Genomic DNA, 17,484 nt, shown 5'->3' on the forward strand with positions numbered 1-17,484 from the left:
TATCACCTCAACGCAAAACATTTGGTAGCAAGCTCGCAGGTACTAACTGCCACAGCCCCTGAAGCTGGCGCTAGCAGGCAGCCTCGTCAAGCCACACTCGACTGAGATGCATTGGATCTTGAGTGAGATGGAAATGTTATTAATTTGATCTTAAAATAAACCGTATGTTAATGAAAGACATGTTTTAATTGAACTTTAAAGTCTATTATTCATTGAATCATTAATCTGCCATAATTTAATTGAATTCAATAATTTCTACATACTTTCTCGGAAAAATGTAAGTATGCGATTAATTCAGGCTCTGCATTAATTAAACGCAGAGCCTGTAATTAATTTGATAATTTTTTTTAATCGCTTGACAGCACTAATTTAAATGTGATTAAATGTACCCTTATCACAAATATGGTAATAAACAAGTGTATGGTTTAACTAATGAACACTTTCTTCTGGCTTCAGCAGTATCAAATTATATATCGTGATTAATATCGATATCGAAACAATAATCGTGATAATAATTTTTGCAATATCGCCCAGCACTAGCTCAGCGTAGGGAACGCGTCGTTACGTCCACGTCACAACACCCCCGCTACAGGGGAGGAGCTAAACATAGAGGGGGGTGTGGTATCCCCATGGTTAGCAGCCACGGTAACTATTTGATACCTTCTTCGTATCATAGTTGTGATTGAGCGTTGTATATGAAAGGCTACACAAACCGTGACACACAAACACACACACACACATGGAGAGCTCCACACACCCCTCGCCGCCTGAGTCCCTTCACTGTGACGTCAGAGGTTACTAATGGCCCATCGTCATCACGATGACTACACACCCAGGCGGTCCAGGCAGAGGGGGCCGTTCCAGACGGAGACATAGGATTCTACTCTATTTTCTCTAAAAGACAGTTGATCCAGTTGGTGGTAACATGGATAACCATGTTGAAGACCATATGAAACATGCTGGGTCAGTTCTATAAGATGTGCTCCACTGACCTCATGCTCCTTCTCCTGTAGGACCAGGACGATGTCTCCTGGCTCCACGCCCGGGGCCTGGTCTGCCTCCCCTCCGAAGGTGATCTTCTGGCCGTGCTTCATGCCCTTATCCACGTGCACCTCCAGGATCTTCACCTCCTTCACCACCTTCTTGCCCTCACACTTTTTACAGCGGTCTTTCTCGCTGATCACCTCTCCTAGGAACATGAGGGCAAACGGTGAGGCTCTGCTCCTGAGCCCGAGAACTCAGTGTGTCGGTCAGCGCGCCCACCTTCCCCGTTGCAGTCTGTGCACACAGACTGCATCTGTTGGACCATCCCGGGGGCCAGCTGTCTGATCATGATCCTCATCCCTCGGCCCCGGCAGGTCCCACACTTCTGCACCGCCCCCGTCTTGCCTCCTTGCCTGCATCGGCATAAACGTCACAACATGTGAGGAGAAGGTCCAGGTAGCGAGCGTGCTGTGACCCCACCTCAGTTTACTGCTGGATACACAGACCGCCACAGGAAGCTGCCGCTGGCAGGAAGAGGAAACCGAGCTCCCTCAAGACTCACCCGTTACAAGTGCTGCAGAGGACGTTCTTGCTAAGTTGTAGTTTAGTAGTTTTCCCATTGTAAAGGTCTTCCAGGGTGACCCTGTGAAAAGAGAGCAGCATGTTGACTATTACTAGTACTGGTAAACCAGCGTTGCCGAGAGATGTCCCGGGACTTACTTGAGGGGGTGCACCATGTCCTCCCCTCTCCTCCGGCCCCCGTTGCGGGAGCGACCCCCCTGACCCCCCATGAAGCCGAAGAGGCCACCGCCGAAGATGTGGGAGAAGATGTCGTCCATGCCGGCCCCGCCCCCACCACCCTCCCGCAGGCCTTGCTCGCCGTAGCGGTCGTACAGCTCCTTTTTCTCAGGGTTGGTGAGCACCTCGTAGGCGAAGCTGATCTCTTTGAACTGGAAGAAACCAGGGGATTTAGTACAACTCATTCTGAATACAGAAACAACCAACCCAGACTACTATGCATGAAGGGGCTTAGTTTAACTACTGTGTTAAAGGGTTAGTTTAACTACTGTGTTAAGGGTTAGTTTAACTACTGTGTTAAAGGCTTAGTTTAACTACAGATTTATAGGCCTAGTTTAACTACCGATTTATAGGGTTAGTTAACTACTGTGTTAACGGGTTAGTTTAACTATTGTGTTAAAGGGTTAGTTTAACTACTGTTTTATAGGGTTAGTTTATCAGGAGACCAGATGGGTTCCGGACTGGACCTAGCCGGTTCTTCCGCCCTAGTGTAAATAAAATAAAAGCTCAACTCAAAAGGCACAGTTTTCGACCCAATTGACCCTTGGCTAAGGCGCTTCCTAGAACGACCTTTGAGCTATGACCAATTCTAGAAACAGGAAACATGTCCAGAGAGAATGGAATCTGGTACCTGACCATCTTAATGCCCTTCATGCACAATAATTCTGAAATTCAGAACTATTATCCTGGAAATGCGTGTATCTCGCTGGAATATCTCAAAGACATAAATTAAAACGCAATACTGACAGGCCGGGTGCTTCACAGGCATAGCAACCGTAACCACAGGGGGCGGGGCTTAGCAAAGGCGGAATTGTCAATTTGATGTCAACGTTTCAATAATTTTCTCCTCGTCACCACACTAAAGTTGCAGGCGGTTACTGGATAACAGGACCTTTCTTGATCAGTAAATACCAGTGCAACTAGAGCCCAACCGATAAAGGATTTTTACGGCCGATACAAATATATGTTGATTAAAAATCCGATGTCTGCCGATATATTTAAAAAATAAATTCCAGAAACGCGTATTAAAACATAAACAGATTTCCCTAACAGTATGTATTTATGAGTCCTACTATAATAATAAGGTAATGCATTTTAAAAAATAAACTTTATTTGATTGTATTATTGTCACAACAGAAAAGTGCGGAAACCATAACAGGGACGTGGTTTAAAATATATATTTTTAACGTTTCTCGTGAGCACGAGAAAGTATCTGGTGCTCACGAGAAAGTAGGCCTATCTCGTATGCATATCACTGGCTCTGTGTGCATGTGCAAGTGTGTTGGTTTGTCGTCAGCAAGTGAGTGGACGAGCGAGGAGAGCGGAGAAGGTAGTGTGCGTGTCAGTTTAGTGAAGTCATGAACGAGTCCGGTTGTGTGTAAGAAAGAATAAAGTACCCAACCTGTCAAGGATCGTTGGCCTCTACATTCCGACCTATAAACAGAGCCACTGCCGGTCAATGTGAATCAATGTCTCCCCTGTGGAGGCGGAGCGCAAGAGGGTATACGTACTCCAATAGTGCAAGATAAAAATAAAGCACATTAATTTGAATGAATTCAGCTTGTGTGTGATTTATCGCGAGCACGGGTCGGGTAACGGGCCAAATGTCAACGGGTCCGGGAGGGTGCGGATTTCATTTTGATATTATCATGGGTGAGAGTGAGGTGATCTTTTTTATTTTGATTTTAATGTAGAAAAAAAATACCGTTTTAAATCTTGTGTCCAAGTATTGCAGAAATGTTTTAATCGCTACATGTGAAACCAACCAATCCAAAACTTGGCACTTTTTTTTGTTTATAGCTTGACTAGAAAAGAGAAAAGAAGGTATATATATAAAAAAAATGTCTTGGGTGGCGGATCTGGTGCTGGACATTGCGGGTGCGGATCTCAAAAAATGGACCCATGCAGGACTCTGGCCTAGGCTATTGGAAATAACCAAATATCGGAAAGCAGAGTTGGTTGGCAGCATCGTAGTTCAGCTGACGTAGAAAACCATCTGACCTACCAGATCTATGGATCAACCATGCGACTGTTTGGGCTACAATTCCTTTGAGATACTCTCTCGTGCGGACCCAACCAACGTGCTAGGGGTGGGAATCTCTTGGCACCTCACGATTAGATTCCGATGAGGCCAACGGTTCGATTCTGAAGCGATTATTGATGCATCTTGATGCAACAAAGAAAATTCCATGCGTGATTTTGCTAATTTGCTAATCACTTCCTACTTTTGTGATGATCATTAAAGACATCAACAGATGAATTAACTTATCTAATATTTTATAAGAGAGAAAGCTTTTGTCACAAATATGACTTTCTATGAACAATGCAATAACCAATGCAGCTTGCATTATAACACAATATGCAAGCATGCAAAAAATAGGTTTCAGTTTTATTTTCGTTCTAATCTTTCTTTTCTATGTCATTAAAGGTCCCATGACATGCTATGTTATGTATTCTTTAATATAGGTATTAGTGGGCAACTAACGCAGTATTCAAAGACGTTCCCGAAATTCAGCCGTGGTGCAGAGTTACAGCCACTCCGAGCCAGTCGCACATTGAGCTTCCCCCAAATGCGCTGTTTTGGTGTCTGTAGCTATAATGCAGAGCGAGGCGGGTCAAGGAGGAGGGTGGGGGTGGCTCAAGCGGGAGACATTCGCCGCCAACAATCCCTTTCTCCTCCATGTCGTGGTTCATGTGTTTGAGGGAGTCTAAGCCAAAGTTCCTTCCCCCCAATTCTCAACCTTGGCTGAGATAACCCCCAATACGAGTCTCGTTGTAGAAATACCAGAGACGAGAGTCCGACGAGGAAGTGTACAACACTTGCGTTACAGTCCTGGAGCTCTATATCTAAATAATATCATATAATACATAGAAATCTGTATCATTTAATACACATTATCCCGGCCAAAAGCTGTGTGCGCCTCCAGATGATATTATTAATCACAAACGACTTTGTCGGGTTCTGCGACGTCTCTGGTTCTTCCACTTTCACATCAACCTGAAGTCGACTGAACCGCGCGCTGCCTGCTTCCGGCTGCCGGGCGATGGTGCCTCGCGGCAATCGGCGGCAAGTCGCAGTTCATGTACTTCAGCGAGTCAAAGCCAAAGTTCCTTTCCCCAATTCCTTCTCAACCATGGCTGAGATAACCCCCAATACGAGTCTCGTTGTAGAAATACCAGAGACGAGAGTCCGACGTCAGGGCTCCAGACTAACTTTTTCCTTGGGTGCACTGGTGCGCCTAAAGTTTTAATTTGGGTGCACCAGCACGCATTTATGGTGCACCCAAGTTTTGAGTTGTTGACGGGGGGGGGGGGGGCGTTGAACCGTGCCTGCCTTGCGCTGAGTTGTTGACGGGGGGGGGGGGGGGGGCGTTGGACCGTGCCTGCCTTGCGCTGAGTTGTTGACGGGGGGGGGGGGGCAACCGGGCAACTGCACCGGTTGCACCGTCGATATTTACTAATATTTTGACCATTAAATAAATGCCTTAAATAAATGCCGAATCTGTATCTCTCATAAAGAATATCGTCAGACAATGCTAAGGGATCGGTTCTGTCCCGAAAAACCCTCTGTCTCCGGAGAGACGCCTGTACGATAAGTGCGCCGAGGTCCATGAGAACACCCACAAATGGTGAAGCCATTATCGGAGGAGAGGCTAGGAAGCTGCGCACGCCGATATAAGTAGCCGATCTCCGGGTAGACTCGCTGAAAAGCTGCTCCCGACCAGGTTTGGTTGCGAGCGTAAGTCACCAATGGTGATACAGCGACGCTTAAAGAGATCGACTTTCATGGTACAGCTAACCCAGGCTTTCAGCTCAACATACCTCGCTAACCCTCTAATCGAGCTTCGTAGTACAAGCCCCTGGATTGGGCTTCGCGGGTTTGTTTACCGGCGTTGCTATTGTTACCGGTCTTGCGTGTTCCAACGGTTTATTAGGTATCTAATAAATCGCTGTCTAATCAATAATTAATTCACTGCCTCTTCCGTGGTTATTACAATATTATGAATAGACTGCTCTGTAAAAAAATAAAATAATAATTATACCAGATAAATTTTCAGTCTCACCGGTGCGCCCAAATAAAATATTTGGTCGCACTACCCCGAATTCTAGGCGCATGTGCGCCCAAATTAGGCGCACTCTGGAGCCCTGGACGTGCTATGGGCCATATAACACCAAAAGCAGAACGGTTATCCAAATAATAAGGAAGTGTACAACACTTGCGTTACAGTCCTGGAGCTCTATATCTAAATAATATATAATACATAGAAATCTATATCATTTAATACATATTATCACGGCCAAAAGCTGTGTGCGCCTCCAGACGATATTATGAATCACAAACGACTTTGTCGGGTTCTGCGACGTCTCTGGTTCTTCCACTTTCACATCAACCTGAAGTCGACTGAACCGCGCGCTGCCTGCTGCCGTCTGCCCGCTGCCGGGCGAAATTTGTACCGGGCGCGTCATCCATACGTAATCCATTCCAAACCTGCCTGGCAACAGATGATCGCGTCGTCCGTTGCCTGGCAACGGACGATCGCGTCGAATGACGTAAAAGGTTCACGAACATTCGCGAACCTTCTATCTAGCGATCCGTTACCTGTATTGTGCTATTTCGTCCTTGACCTGCTTTAAACACTCAGTTTACTAGCTAAATTTGATTAAACAATTAAATACAATACAAATATAAAGTAAAAACAAGTGTTATCTAGCGATCCGTTTTCTGTATTATGTTATTTCGTCTTTGGCAACATGAGCGCAAATGTTTTTTGAAACCTGCCCGGCAACGGACGACGTGATCATCTGCTGCCAGGCAGGTTTGGAATGGATTACGTATGGATGACGCACCCGGTACAAATTTGGCAACCGGTAAAAATTTGGCATGACACCTCAGTTTTTTCAAAGGCGAGCAGAACAGCTAGTGCTCGTTTTACACCAAACGAAAGTTTTAGCCACTGGGGGACCATAGGCAGGCTAGGGGAACTCATATTTATGTTAGAAAACCTCATAAATTGAGATTTTCATGTCATGGGACCTTTAAAGAAAAGCTGCTCTTGAATTAGAAGTTCTTGTGTCTGGCTGTGAGTTTGCGCGCATGCTATGCGTAGGCTGAATCGCTATCGTGTCAAGACAAATCAGATTGGCCAATACACACTAGGGGTGTGACGAGATCTCGTGCCAAGAGATCTCGCGAGGTTAAACTCGACGATATTACCCGTCGCATTAAAAATCTGTCTCGCGAGATTTGTGAGCTATCCAAACTTCTATTTGTGGCCTGTGGGGGCAGTATTGCGCCTTTGCTACGTCTAGCCTGCCAGAACCTAAAGGAGAAGGAAAAGAAGAAGAAGAGGAGGAGAAGGAGGGGAAGCAGCCATAAGCTGTGCTCAAAATCGTTCCCTATCACGGCTATAGTAGGGCTGGGCGATATATCGTTATTTAAAATATATCGATATTTTTTCAAACGCGATATGAAACGAGACCATATCGTCAATATCGATATAATTTCATTTGCGTTGAAATCACAGCACATTTGTTCCAAATAACACCAGTTTCGAACCGCGCCTGCCGCCTGCTATTTCGTAACTCTGCTTATGTCTCTCCCGCTCTGCCTCCGGCTCACACACACAGTCTCTGCCTGCCCCCCCCCCCCCCCCCCTCCACTGACTCACGTCACTTTTTGAAACATGAGCCGTGTTCGAAATCGTTCACTATTCATTGGGTATTTTAAGTGCACTATATTGTGCATGAAATTAACCACTGAGAATTCGAACATCACTACAAAATGGCGAGCACCCTATATAGTGCACTACATCCGTGATAGGGAACCCCTATCACACAAATACCCGGCGCATTTACTGACGCAAATGACTTTAGAAATGTTCAGCGTAGCGTATAGTGAGTATAGTGAGTGAGCGTATAGGTAACGATTTCGAACACAGCTAAAGACAGCCAGTATGACGTCTGAAAATACCCGTACTACCGTCGAAGATGCCCCCGCTACTTTTAAATCATTTGTTTGGCAGCATTTTGGGTACTTTGATTTGGTTTTGCACATAATATTGTTTGCACTTGAAAAAAAGAGAAATATTAAATTTATTTTACTTTAACTTTTATAAATGTTAGTTTTATTTTCAATTTCATGCATGTAAAGAGTTATAATAAAACATTAAAAAATGTATGTGCAACTCGGTTAAATAAAAGTCTGTTGGTCCAGTCATATATTTTGTCATAGTTTTCTTAAAATCTCGTCCCGTATCCTTCTCGTGAACCCAATATCGTGTCTCGTCTCGTGAGTCGAGTGTATCGTCACACCCCTAATACACACTGAAGATACATGCACACTCACTGACGGCTGATTTGCCCGCTCGTCCTGTCCACGCGCAATGCTTGAGGTCAATGGAAAAATATATTTGGCACAGAGAAGACTGTCTGCGACATTTGCAGTTTACCAAAGGTTAGTATGATATACTGTGGTTCAACACACCTGCCCACATTTTTTGTTAACTCAGAAAAGGTAATATTAGCTTTATGAACTCAACGTTATTGATATTGAACATCCCGCACCCGTCATCATAGACAACGTTGTTGGTAACGCAGCGAACACTGCGATTAAGATGAAATGCGGTTATAGTTTAGATAGGCCTATACGGTGCCCATATCAAAAAGAATAGAAAACATTTATTACATTCTATTCTTAATATTATTTTATTCTGATCTGAATGTTTGTTGCTTTAATCCAGATGAGTATTGAAAAGTTTTTTCTCCGCCAAAAAAGGCTTCGTCCAGACAAGACGGAGCAGCTTGAGGAGGTAGTTAGCTTAGTCTGAAATTAAGTTGAACAGTCTGTTCTGATGGGGCATGCAAGCTTTGCACATTAGGCTAATGCAGTTTCATTATTTTAGTTAGTTGCCTTGTTGTACCTAGTAGTTTATTATTACTATTTGTTAGGGATGCACCCAAATGAAAATTCTTGGCCGAAACCGAATATACTGAAACGGCTTTTGCTGTTTTTCATTTATTTTGCTTTAATTTTTCACCATTGCATAAATCAAACAATTAAATGTCCTTTATAAACTTTTTTGTCTTGCTTTTCAATAAAAAAAATCAATTACAAATTTGATACAAAATATTTATTTAATCCTGAACGTTTTCTAACATTCCAGCAGACCTTATAGCAAGAATCTAAGAACAATGTACATTTAAATATGAGTGAAACATTTTTTTTAATTATTTTTTTTTATCAAAAATAAAAATGTTCTGTGTATTATTTTCGGCCGTTTTACTCCTTCGGCCGAAACCGAACATTATGTTTTGGGCCATTTTCGGCAAAACATTTTCGGTTGGCCGAATATTCGAGCATCCCCTACTATTTTTTTTTTTTTTCCTAAAATAGTTAAATATTGGTTCAGGTAGGTCTTGAGTTTATTTGTACTTGAAATAAAAACCTCCAGTTTTAGTTGGCTGTTGCAATTCATTCCTTGAATGTCACAGAATCAAAAGTTCAGGTAAAAACTAAACTCGTGCGCTAGGGCTGAACGATTTATCGTTTTCTGATCGAAATCACGATTTCAGACAACGCGATCTCGGGATCGCCAAAGACACGTTTTTTTCGGTTTTACTGTGCGTTCACGTGTCAACGTAGAGACGCGAATCGGGCGAATTAATATAATATAATTTTATATATAATATCATGGCCAAAAGCTGAGTGAGCCTCCGGATGGCCGTAGGGCTGGGAGCTCTCTTCGAGGGGTTTGTTTACCGGCGTTGCAATGGTTAACATGCGTTCAACAGTGTGGCCACTGAGTCACATGTGTAACGTAACAGCCAATCAGCGTTCAACCGTCAAACTCAGTGCAGTTCAGTCCGGGGTGAACTGCAGCATGGAGGAGAAAGTGAATGTTGCCGTTTGCGACTCCCGGAGCTCTATATAATAGTATCGTAATATAATATTTGTATATATAATATCACGGCCAAAAGCTCTGTGCACCGCCGGACGGCCGTAGCGCGGGGAGCTCTCATAGGGATTGGGCTTCTCTGGGTTTGTTTACCGGAGTTGCTATGTTTCCGGTCTTGTGTGTTCCAACGGTTTATTAGGTAGGCCTATCTAATAAATCTCTGTCTATTCAATACTTCATTCACTGCCTCTTCCGTGGTCATTACAATATTATGAATAGACTGCGTTGGGTTCTCCGACGTCTCTCCCTTTGTTGTTATACTCTAATGCACAAATTAACTAAAAGAGCCATCTTTGACTGTCTTAAAAAGTAGTAGTACTTTTCTAAGTTAAGACAGTCAAAGATGGCTCTTTTAGTTCATTTGTAACAACTGCAATTGGTCAAGGACTTTAGTTTACATTTATGTTTCTTAATAAATACATTTAAAATAGATTCTTAACTTTAGTTTTCATTCTTACATTAGAGTAATGGCATGTAATGTTTTAATGGTATGATGTCATGTTTGTAAATATTTTTGTACATAATGAATACTGCACTGAAGCTTGATTTGAAGAAAATCGTGAAGAAAATCGAAATCGCAATATCTGCCAGAAAAATCTCAATGCAATCTTTTCCTGAATTCGTTCAGCCCTATCGTGCGCTGACGCCGCCGTGCCGCGCTGCAGTGCCGCGTCGCCGTGCCGCCCCCGCCCCCCCCGCGCACCACACATCGGTCCTTGGTCTGTGGGAAACACTGCATCCCAAAGGGCGTTTTCACCCAGATATATGAAGGATAGATGAGCAACGTTTGCTACAGTCCACTTGGTAGGGTGGTAAACTGATCCATCGTACATCTAGGTGGACACGCCAACTTGTGACGTCACTATTACTACCCAAACGGCTTGTACCAGCTAATCACACCCACACCTGGTGGCATTACATGAGCCCTTTAAAGTCAACGACCCCAACTGTCACGTAATGGAGAGACACAATCAATGCAAAAGGTTGAAACCATATTAATAAATATGAGATGAGGGTTATTGTAAATCAGTGGCCCAGCTTACTGACCATAATAAACGGCTGACCATCATTACAGCCAGGGCTCTACAGTGCGCCCATTTCACTCGCATTTGCGTGTGAATATTTCGACGTGCGAACGAGAAAAACAAAACAGGAGCACACGTGCGAGTGACTTCTCCACAGCGCACTATACTGTGCGTTCACACCAAACGCGAAGGGGTGAAACGATTCCATGCAAAGCAACGATTCCATTTGCAGCGCAACACTTTTGCCCGGCACGGGCGAGCGCATTCACGTGGATTTCAGGTGGATTTGCCATGGACATAAAGGATTTGCAGCACGCCACTTTTGCTCGAGTTGAAATATTTAAACTTTGCCGCGACATTGGCGTGATGACAGCCAATCAGCGTTCGACAGCGTGGCCACTGAGTGACGTGCGCAACGTAACAGCCAATCAGTTTTCAACCGGCCAACCGTTCCACCCTGCAGTGCAGTCCGGGGTGAACCGCAGAATGGAGGAGAAAGTGATTGTTGCCGTTTGCGACTCCCCGAGCTCTATATATAATAGTATATAATATAATTGTATTGTATTGTATATATAATTTCACGGCCAAAAGCTCTGTGCGCCTCCGGATGGCCGTAGCACGGGAGGCGCTACGGGAGGGTTTAGCGGGTTTTGTTTACCTACCAGTCTTGTGTGTTCCACGGTTTATTGGGTATCTAAATCGCTGTCTAATCAATACTTCATTCACTGCCTCTTCCGTGGCCATTACAATATTATGAATAGACTGCGTGGAGAAAGTTAATGCTGTTACTGTAGTCGATAAAGTCTACAAATTCAACCCCAGACTGGTTGAAGGATTTCGGGCGGCTAGTTTATGATGCTAAGAACATGAAAATGTTCTTAGCATCAAAATGTACATTTTGTAAGGGAGCCCCATCGGCAATGGCAAGCTCCTCTCCGTTTATAACGGGGACCCCTAATCTGAAACGCAAAGCTGTGGTGAAACACATCGAGTCCACTTGGCATTCTCGCTGTCCCGATTTCTATATAAATCACACCCAGCCCAATAACCCTGGTACGGTGGAAGCCGAAATTGGTGCTGTTTTGTGTAGCCTAAATGTAATCTTGTCTATTTATTTGTCTTAATTTTGCTTTAGTAAGTTGTTGCTGTTGGCGTGTGCAATTTCTGCACGCTAATAAATGTTCTAAACCAGGGGTTTTCAAAGTGTGAGAGAGTGAGCCCCCCCTCAGAGAAAAAAATTCAGCTGAGCCCCCCCCCCCCCCCCCCCCCCCAATTTTTTTTTTTCTAAAGACCTGTGTTTTGAAAGCTATCTTAATTATTTTACACATTTTAAACATCTCTGATCATAATTTTAAAAAAAATTAAAAATATTTTTTAAACATTTTAAACATCTTTCTGAAACATTACAACATCTTTGTGCGTTTTTAAACACATTTAACACAATTTAACAACTTTATCTAAGCATGTTTTATCTTAACCTTTTTTAAATACATTTGAACATCTTAATCTGTGTAAACTGCCAGTTTACACAGATTCATTCAGGGTCCCCGACTCTGAATTTTCAGAGTCTAATCAGATCTGCTTTTTTAGTCCAGAGATTCGACTATTCGGCGGGGTTTGTTTACCGGCGTTGCTATGGTGACCTAAATTATTATAAGCAACTGAAAACGATGCCGGTTTGAAACTAAAACTGTGATTCTGAAAAAAGTATAAATGCTATCAAAATTCCGTTTGGATAGTATTGAAGATACAAGTGTGTAGATTTGTTCAATGGTTTGAACGATGGTAAACGGTTGGAAAATGAATGAGTTACGATGTCTAGAAGTAGGTGTATCAGAATGGGCAGACGTTTTCAATGAAAACAGCTGAAAACGAAGCGGTATGAAACTAAAACAGTGGTTCTGAAGAAATTTTAAATGATATCGAAATTCTGTTTCGATATTATTGAAGATACAAGTGTGTAGATTTGTTAAATGGTTTGCACGAAGATAAACGGTTGAAAATTGATTTAGTTAGGTTACTTCTACAGTTGAAGTACGATTGATGATTTGAATCATCGACTTTCAGGTTTTTCTTCGGGTTTATTTTTTTCTCACGTCGCGCCCCCCCTGAAGAACTCTGCCGCCCCCCAGGGGGGGCGCGCCCCAGTTTGAAAACCACTGTTCTAAACAAAAACCTATTGTGCCCCCATTTTTTTCCCTGTGTTCCTACATTTTCTTAACTTAGGGGCACGAGTGCTCCTGAAAAAAAAAGTTTGTGTAGAGCCCTGATTACAGCAGATCTTCATTATTATTTTTTCTCTTCTTCAAATAAACCTTCTGAAAATACTCAAAACATATACAGGTCTATCACTAAAGTATTGATAAAACCATTTCCTTTTTGGGTCTTAACATTAAAATCCCCTGTGAAGGAAAATCCATGCCTAACCTTGTTGAAAAACTAATTTATATTACAGTTTAAATAAATCCACAGGTTAAATACCAACAGCTTGGGTTAGAAACCAACAGCTAGGGTTAGATACCAACAGCTAAGGTTAGATGCCAACAGCTAGGGTTAAACAAAGGGCGAGTGCACATGCATCAATCACATCATAGCGACAAAGAAAAGATAGATAATGTGGGAGATACATTATATACGCTTATAAATAATATATATATATACATTAGTGTTACCTTATCACCAGCATTGGGGTTCTTGTCTGGGTGGTATTCTTTTGCCAATTTCCGATAAGCCTGGAATACGCCAAACAAGAAGGAAGCACCAAAGGTTAGCAATTCGGATGGAGATAAACCAGAGGTTTACCAGACCCTGGTAATGAGTGGAGTTTAAGCCAACATGTATGTCAGGTTATAACCGGACCCTGGTAATGAGTGGAGTTTAAACCAACATGTACATCAGGGTAGAACTGGACCCTGGTAATGAGTAGATTTAAACCAAAATGTAGATCAGGTTGGAACCGGGCCTTGGTAATGAGTGGAGTTTAAAGAAACATGTATATCAGGCTAGAACCGGACCTTTGCAATAATGAGTTGGTTGGTAATGAGTGCTTCATCTACAGCCATGCCATAATCTTACCACCTCACAATCAACACATTGTTTAAGGTTATTAAAGACCTCAGGCGTTGTGTGAAGCTATGCAATACAGGTTGTAACTGATATCATATAAGACAGGCTGTTTGTGATATCATATAAGACAGGCTGTCTGTGACATGCTGGAAGACAGGCCGTCTGTGACATCATGTAAGACAGGCGGTCTGTGACATCATATAAGACAGGCGGTCTGTGACATCATATAAGACAGGCGGTCTGTGACATCATATAAGACATGCGGTCTGTGACATCATATAAGACAGGCGGTCTGTGACATCATGTAAGACAGGCGGTCTGTGACATCATGTAAGACAGGCGGTCTGTGACATCATGTAAGACAGGCGGTCTGTGACATCATGTAAGACAGGCGGTCTGTGACATCATGTAGGACAGGCTGTCTGTGACATCATGTAAGACAGGCGGTCTGTGACATCATGTAAGACAGGCGGTCTGTGACATCATGTAGGACAGGCTGTCTGTGACATCATGTAGGACAGGCTGTCTGTGACATCATGTAGGAGAGGCTGTCTGTGACATCATGTAGGACAGGCTGTCTGTGACATCATGTAAGACAGCGTGTTAAGTGGTGCCTCAACCCGGGAGCCTCGACTGCGTGAGCTAACTGAATGAGCTAACTTAAGGTGACTTGTGTAGCTCATCAATTTATATATATATATATATATATATATATCAAGACAAAAAGGTATCAACTCATTTCAGCTGCCCTTGTTTTCTTGAGCGATAGAAGGACAAACCCCAACACTATCGAGATGATGATTTGAAACAGTAGGCCAGCTAGCCCACGTCGTGGCTAACTTTAGCGGCTAACGCTAGCTAGGTACGCATAGCAACGCACTTCCTGGTTCCCACCGAAACATAACCCAGATGAGTTGAGTTCATCTGATTTTTGGACGCCCGGTGCTTTACCTTCTTCAGTTCGTTCTCGGTGGCCGTCGGGGTGACGCCGAGGATGTCGTACAGCTTGGTATCCACCACATTCGCCATCGTTTGACTCGAGATGGACGTTCAGCGGGGAGGCGGAGGTGAAAGAAAAGAGCCGGTGGAAAAACTCTTCTTCTCCAGGCTGTCGGCTTCCGTCGTATCACAGCGCTGGGCGCTCGGTGCTGCCCCCAGCGGTACAGGTTGGCGGTACGTCGCTCGGGGCTTCACCAAGCGGTACAGGTTGGCGGTGCGACGCTCGGCGCTTTCCCAAGCGGTACAGGTTGGCAAATAGGTCCATGGTTGCACCCCTGGCGGTACCATGGACCTAGTATAGAAAGGACAGCGGATTAAAAAATTGCGCCCATTCATTCCTATGAAAACTGCTCAATGGCGCCGGGCAACATCCAGCGGCGCCGGGTTGAATTCAATGGTGGGGGGGCCGGGGGTCAAATGCGCGTGTATTGGACATATTATAGAACATGGACATATTATAGAACACACCACACACCGGCGCCGAAGCGCCGCAGTGCACATTTCACGCGCGTCAATTCCAATTCACATGTGAAAAAAAAGAGGCTAAACTTATGTTGATGTTGAAATTAACTGCCGCCAGTCTTTCTTAAATGTGAAGTTGGCACTTTCTTTTCTTATGGTGTATTTTATTTGCTTACTAACCAGCAATAAATGAATTCATTATATATTCAAATAATTATGTTTCTTGAATTGGTATCGAACAATTGTATTTTCTTCTCTTCTATTCTTCTGCTTTACCGCGTCTCTCAAGCGTCTTGAGGAGCAAGGTACGTTTTATTACTCTGTTTTTGGGGAATAATTGACATAAGCAGAAACCAAAAACCAGCAGTTTTTTCGTTTTTTCGTTTTGTCCAAAAAAACGAAAATCAAAATTTCAGTTCGTTTATTCGTTTTTTGGTTCTACTGGGCACTTCCTATACGCACCATTGTACCGATCTTGGTTGTAGTTCCATTAGACATCCACTGGGTGTGATCGCGGGCGAGTCCAGAATGAATGGGAGTCTATGGGGCTAGACGGCTAAATATGTCTCTTTCACCTGCTTGTCGTTGAAATATCGCAAATTTTATTGTAGATTCCGCAAGTTCAATATAGATTATAGTTCAAAAGTCGAATGAATGAGTACTTATGTCCTTTCGATTTCTTACAGTTGGTTGGTCAGGGACGGACTTGCGACTGATTACGACCAGAGATCCCCTCTTGACGGCATCTGAAGCTGAAACACGATCAGAAACATTCCGTCGAAGTTATTTTTTTGCGTACTGCATTTATATTTTCCTGCAGGCTCTTTTATTTTTTCTATAGTTATGTATGGTGAAAGTACATGGGCATAATGGAATATCTTTTCCATTTCTTGTGTTCAATGTTCAATGTGTTATAAACATGGTAGGTACGGTATGACCACCTTAAATAATACAGTCAATGTCCCGCTCAATATCATTTCATCTGTCATTGTCTGATTTTCGAAAATAAAGATAGTTTAAAAAAGAAATGCCTCGTAAATGTGCAATGATAAACTGCTCTAACAGTGGAAACGGATTGTCCGTCTTTTCGTTTCCCAAGGACAGAAAAAGGTAACGTTCTTGCTTGATCCTGTATGAATGGTCCTAGTATGGCGACACATTAGTGCCATAAAGCACTCATGTAATAAAAGATGCATTCGGGCGTATTATATTATTCCACACGCGTAGATATTAACTGCGAGCGTGCAAATGATCTCTGTGCGCGCGCAAATTACCTCGGCGCGCGCAAAACAGCCTCTCGCGCGTAACGCCCCGTGCCCACTACCTCCTTCAGTCAACGGAGGTGGGAAGGCGTGGCTGACTGATGGGGGAGTAGTCTTTGCAGAGGCATCCGTCAGCCAATGAAATCGCTTCGCCGGGTTCTTCCCGCTACTTCCAGCTTGTTGCGATGCAAGATGACCCGCTTTCCCGCTTTCAAGTATCGTCAGAGCCCGAGTCGCGTCACAGTGCTTAAATTTGCAGACGCGATCTGATTGGATGACGGATCCGTCGCTGCCGAAAAAGTTGAACATTTTTCAACTTCTTGACTGAGCCGAAGGCTCCAACGGAACGGACGGATCCACAATGCATTGCGCGTCCGTCCCCATTAAAGTCAATGGGGATCACGCAACGGACGAAGGTAGTGGGCGCGGGGCGTAACGCCTCGTGCCCACTGCACCGTCAGTCAACGGACGTGGGAAGGCGTGGCTGACGGATGGGTGAGTAGTCTTTGCAGAGGCATCCGTCAGCCAATCAAATCGCTTCGCCGGGTTCTTCCCGCTTCTTCCTGCTTGTTGCGATGCAAGATTACCCGCTTTCCCGCTTTCCAGTATCGTCAGAGCCCGAGTCGCGTCACAGTGCTTAAATTTGCATACGCGATCTGATTGGATGACGGAACCGTCGCTGCCGAAAAAGTTGAAAAATGTTCAACTTTCTGACGGTGGCAAACGCTCCAACTGAACGGACGGATCCACAATGCATTGCGCGTCCGTCCCCATTCAAAGTCAATGGGCATCGGTCAACTGACGGAGGTAGTGGGCACGGGGCGTAACAGCCTCTCGCGAATGATGTTCTGCTCTCGCGCGCAAACTTAGTTTTGGCACTATGGGGGAGGGAACCAAGGCAGGGCGGGATTTCCTATGATTGGCCGTTTCTGA

The 17,484-nt window shown here is 43.9% G+C and overlaps 1 protein-coding gene across 1 annotated transcript in view; it reads right to left on the reverse strand.

The window, feature by feature from the left end:
• The window catches only part of dnaja2a (DnaJ heat shock protein family (Hsp40) member A2a), a 23,019-nt gene extending 8,068 nt beyond the window's left edge, over positions 1-14,951 (reverse strand). Inside the window, exons 1-6 of the mRNA XM_056607128.1 lie at positions 14,780-14,951; positions 13,435-13,494; positions 1,705-1,934; positions 1,547-1,627; positions 1,264-1,397; positions 993-1,189 (exon numbers count right to left, since the gene is read on the reverse strand). Coding sequence (XP_056463103.1) covers positions 993-1,189; positions 1,264-1,397; positions 1,547-1,627; positions 1,705-1,934; positions 13,435-13,494; positions 14,780-14,857 — 780 coding nt within the window. The 5' untranslated portion in view covers positions 14,858-14,951. The remainder of the gene's footprint in view (positions 1-992; positions 1,190-1,263; positions 1,398-1,546; positions 1,628-1,704; positions 1,935-13,434; positions 13,495-14,779) is intronic.
• Between the last annotated feature and the right edge of the window lie 2,533 nt (positions 14,952-17,484).

This window comes from Gadus chalcogrammus, chromosome 14 (assembly GCF_026213295.1).
Source record: "Gadus chalcogrammus isolate NIFS_2021 chromosome 14, NIFS_Gcha_1.0, whole genome shotgun sequence".
In the NCBI taxonomy this organism is placed as follows: domain Eukaryota; kingdom Metazoa; phylum Chordata; class Actinopteri; order Gadiformes; family Gadidae; genus Gadus; species Gadus chalcogrammus.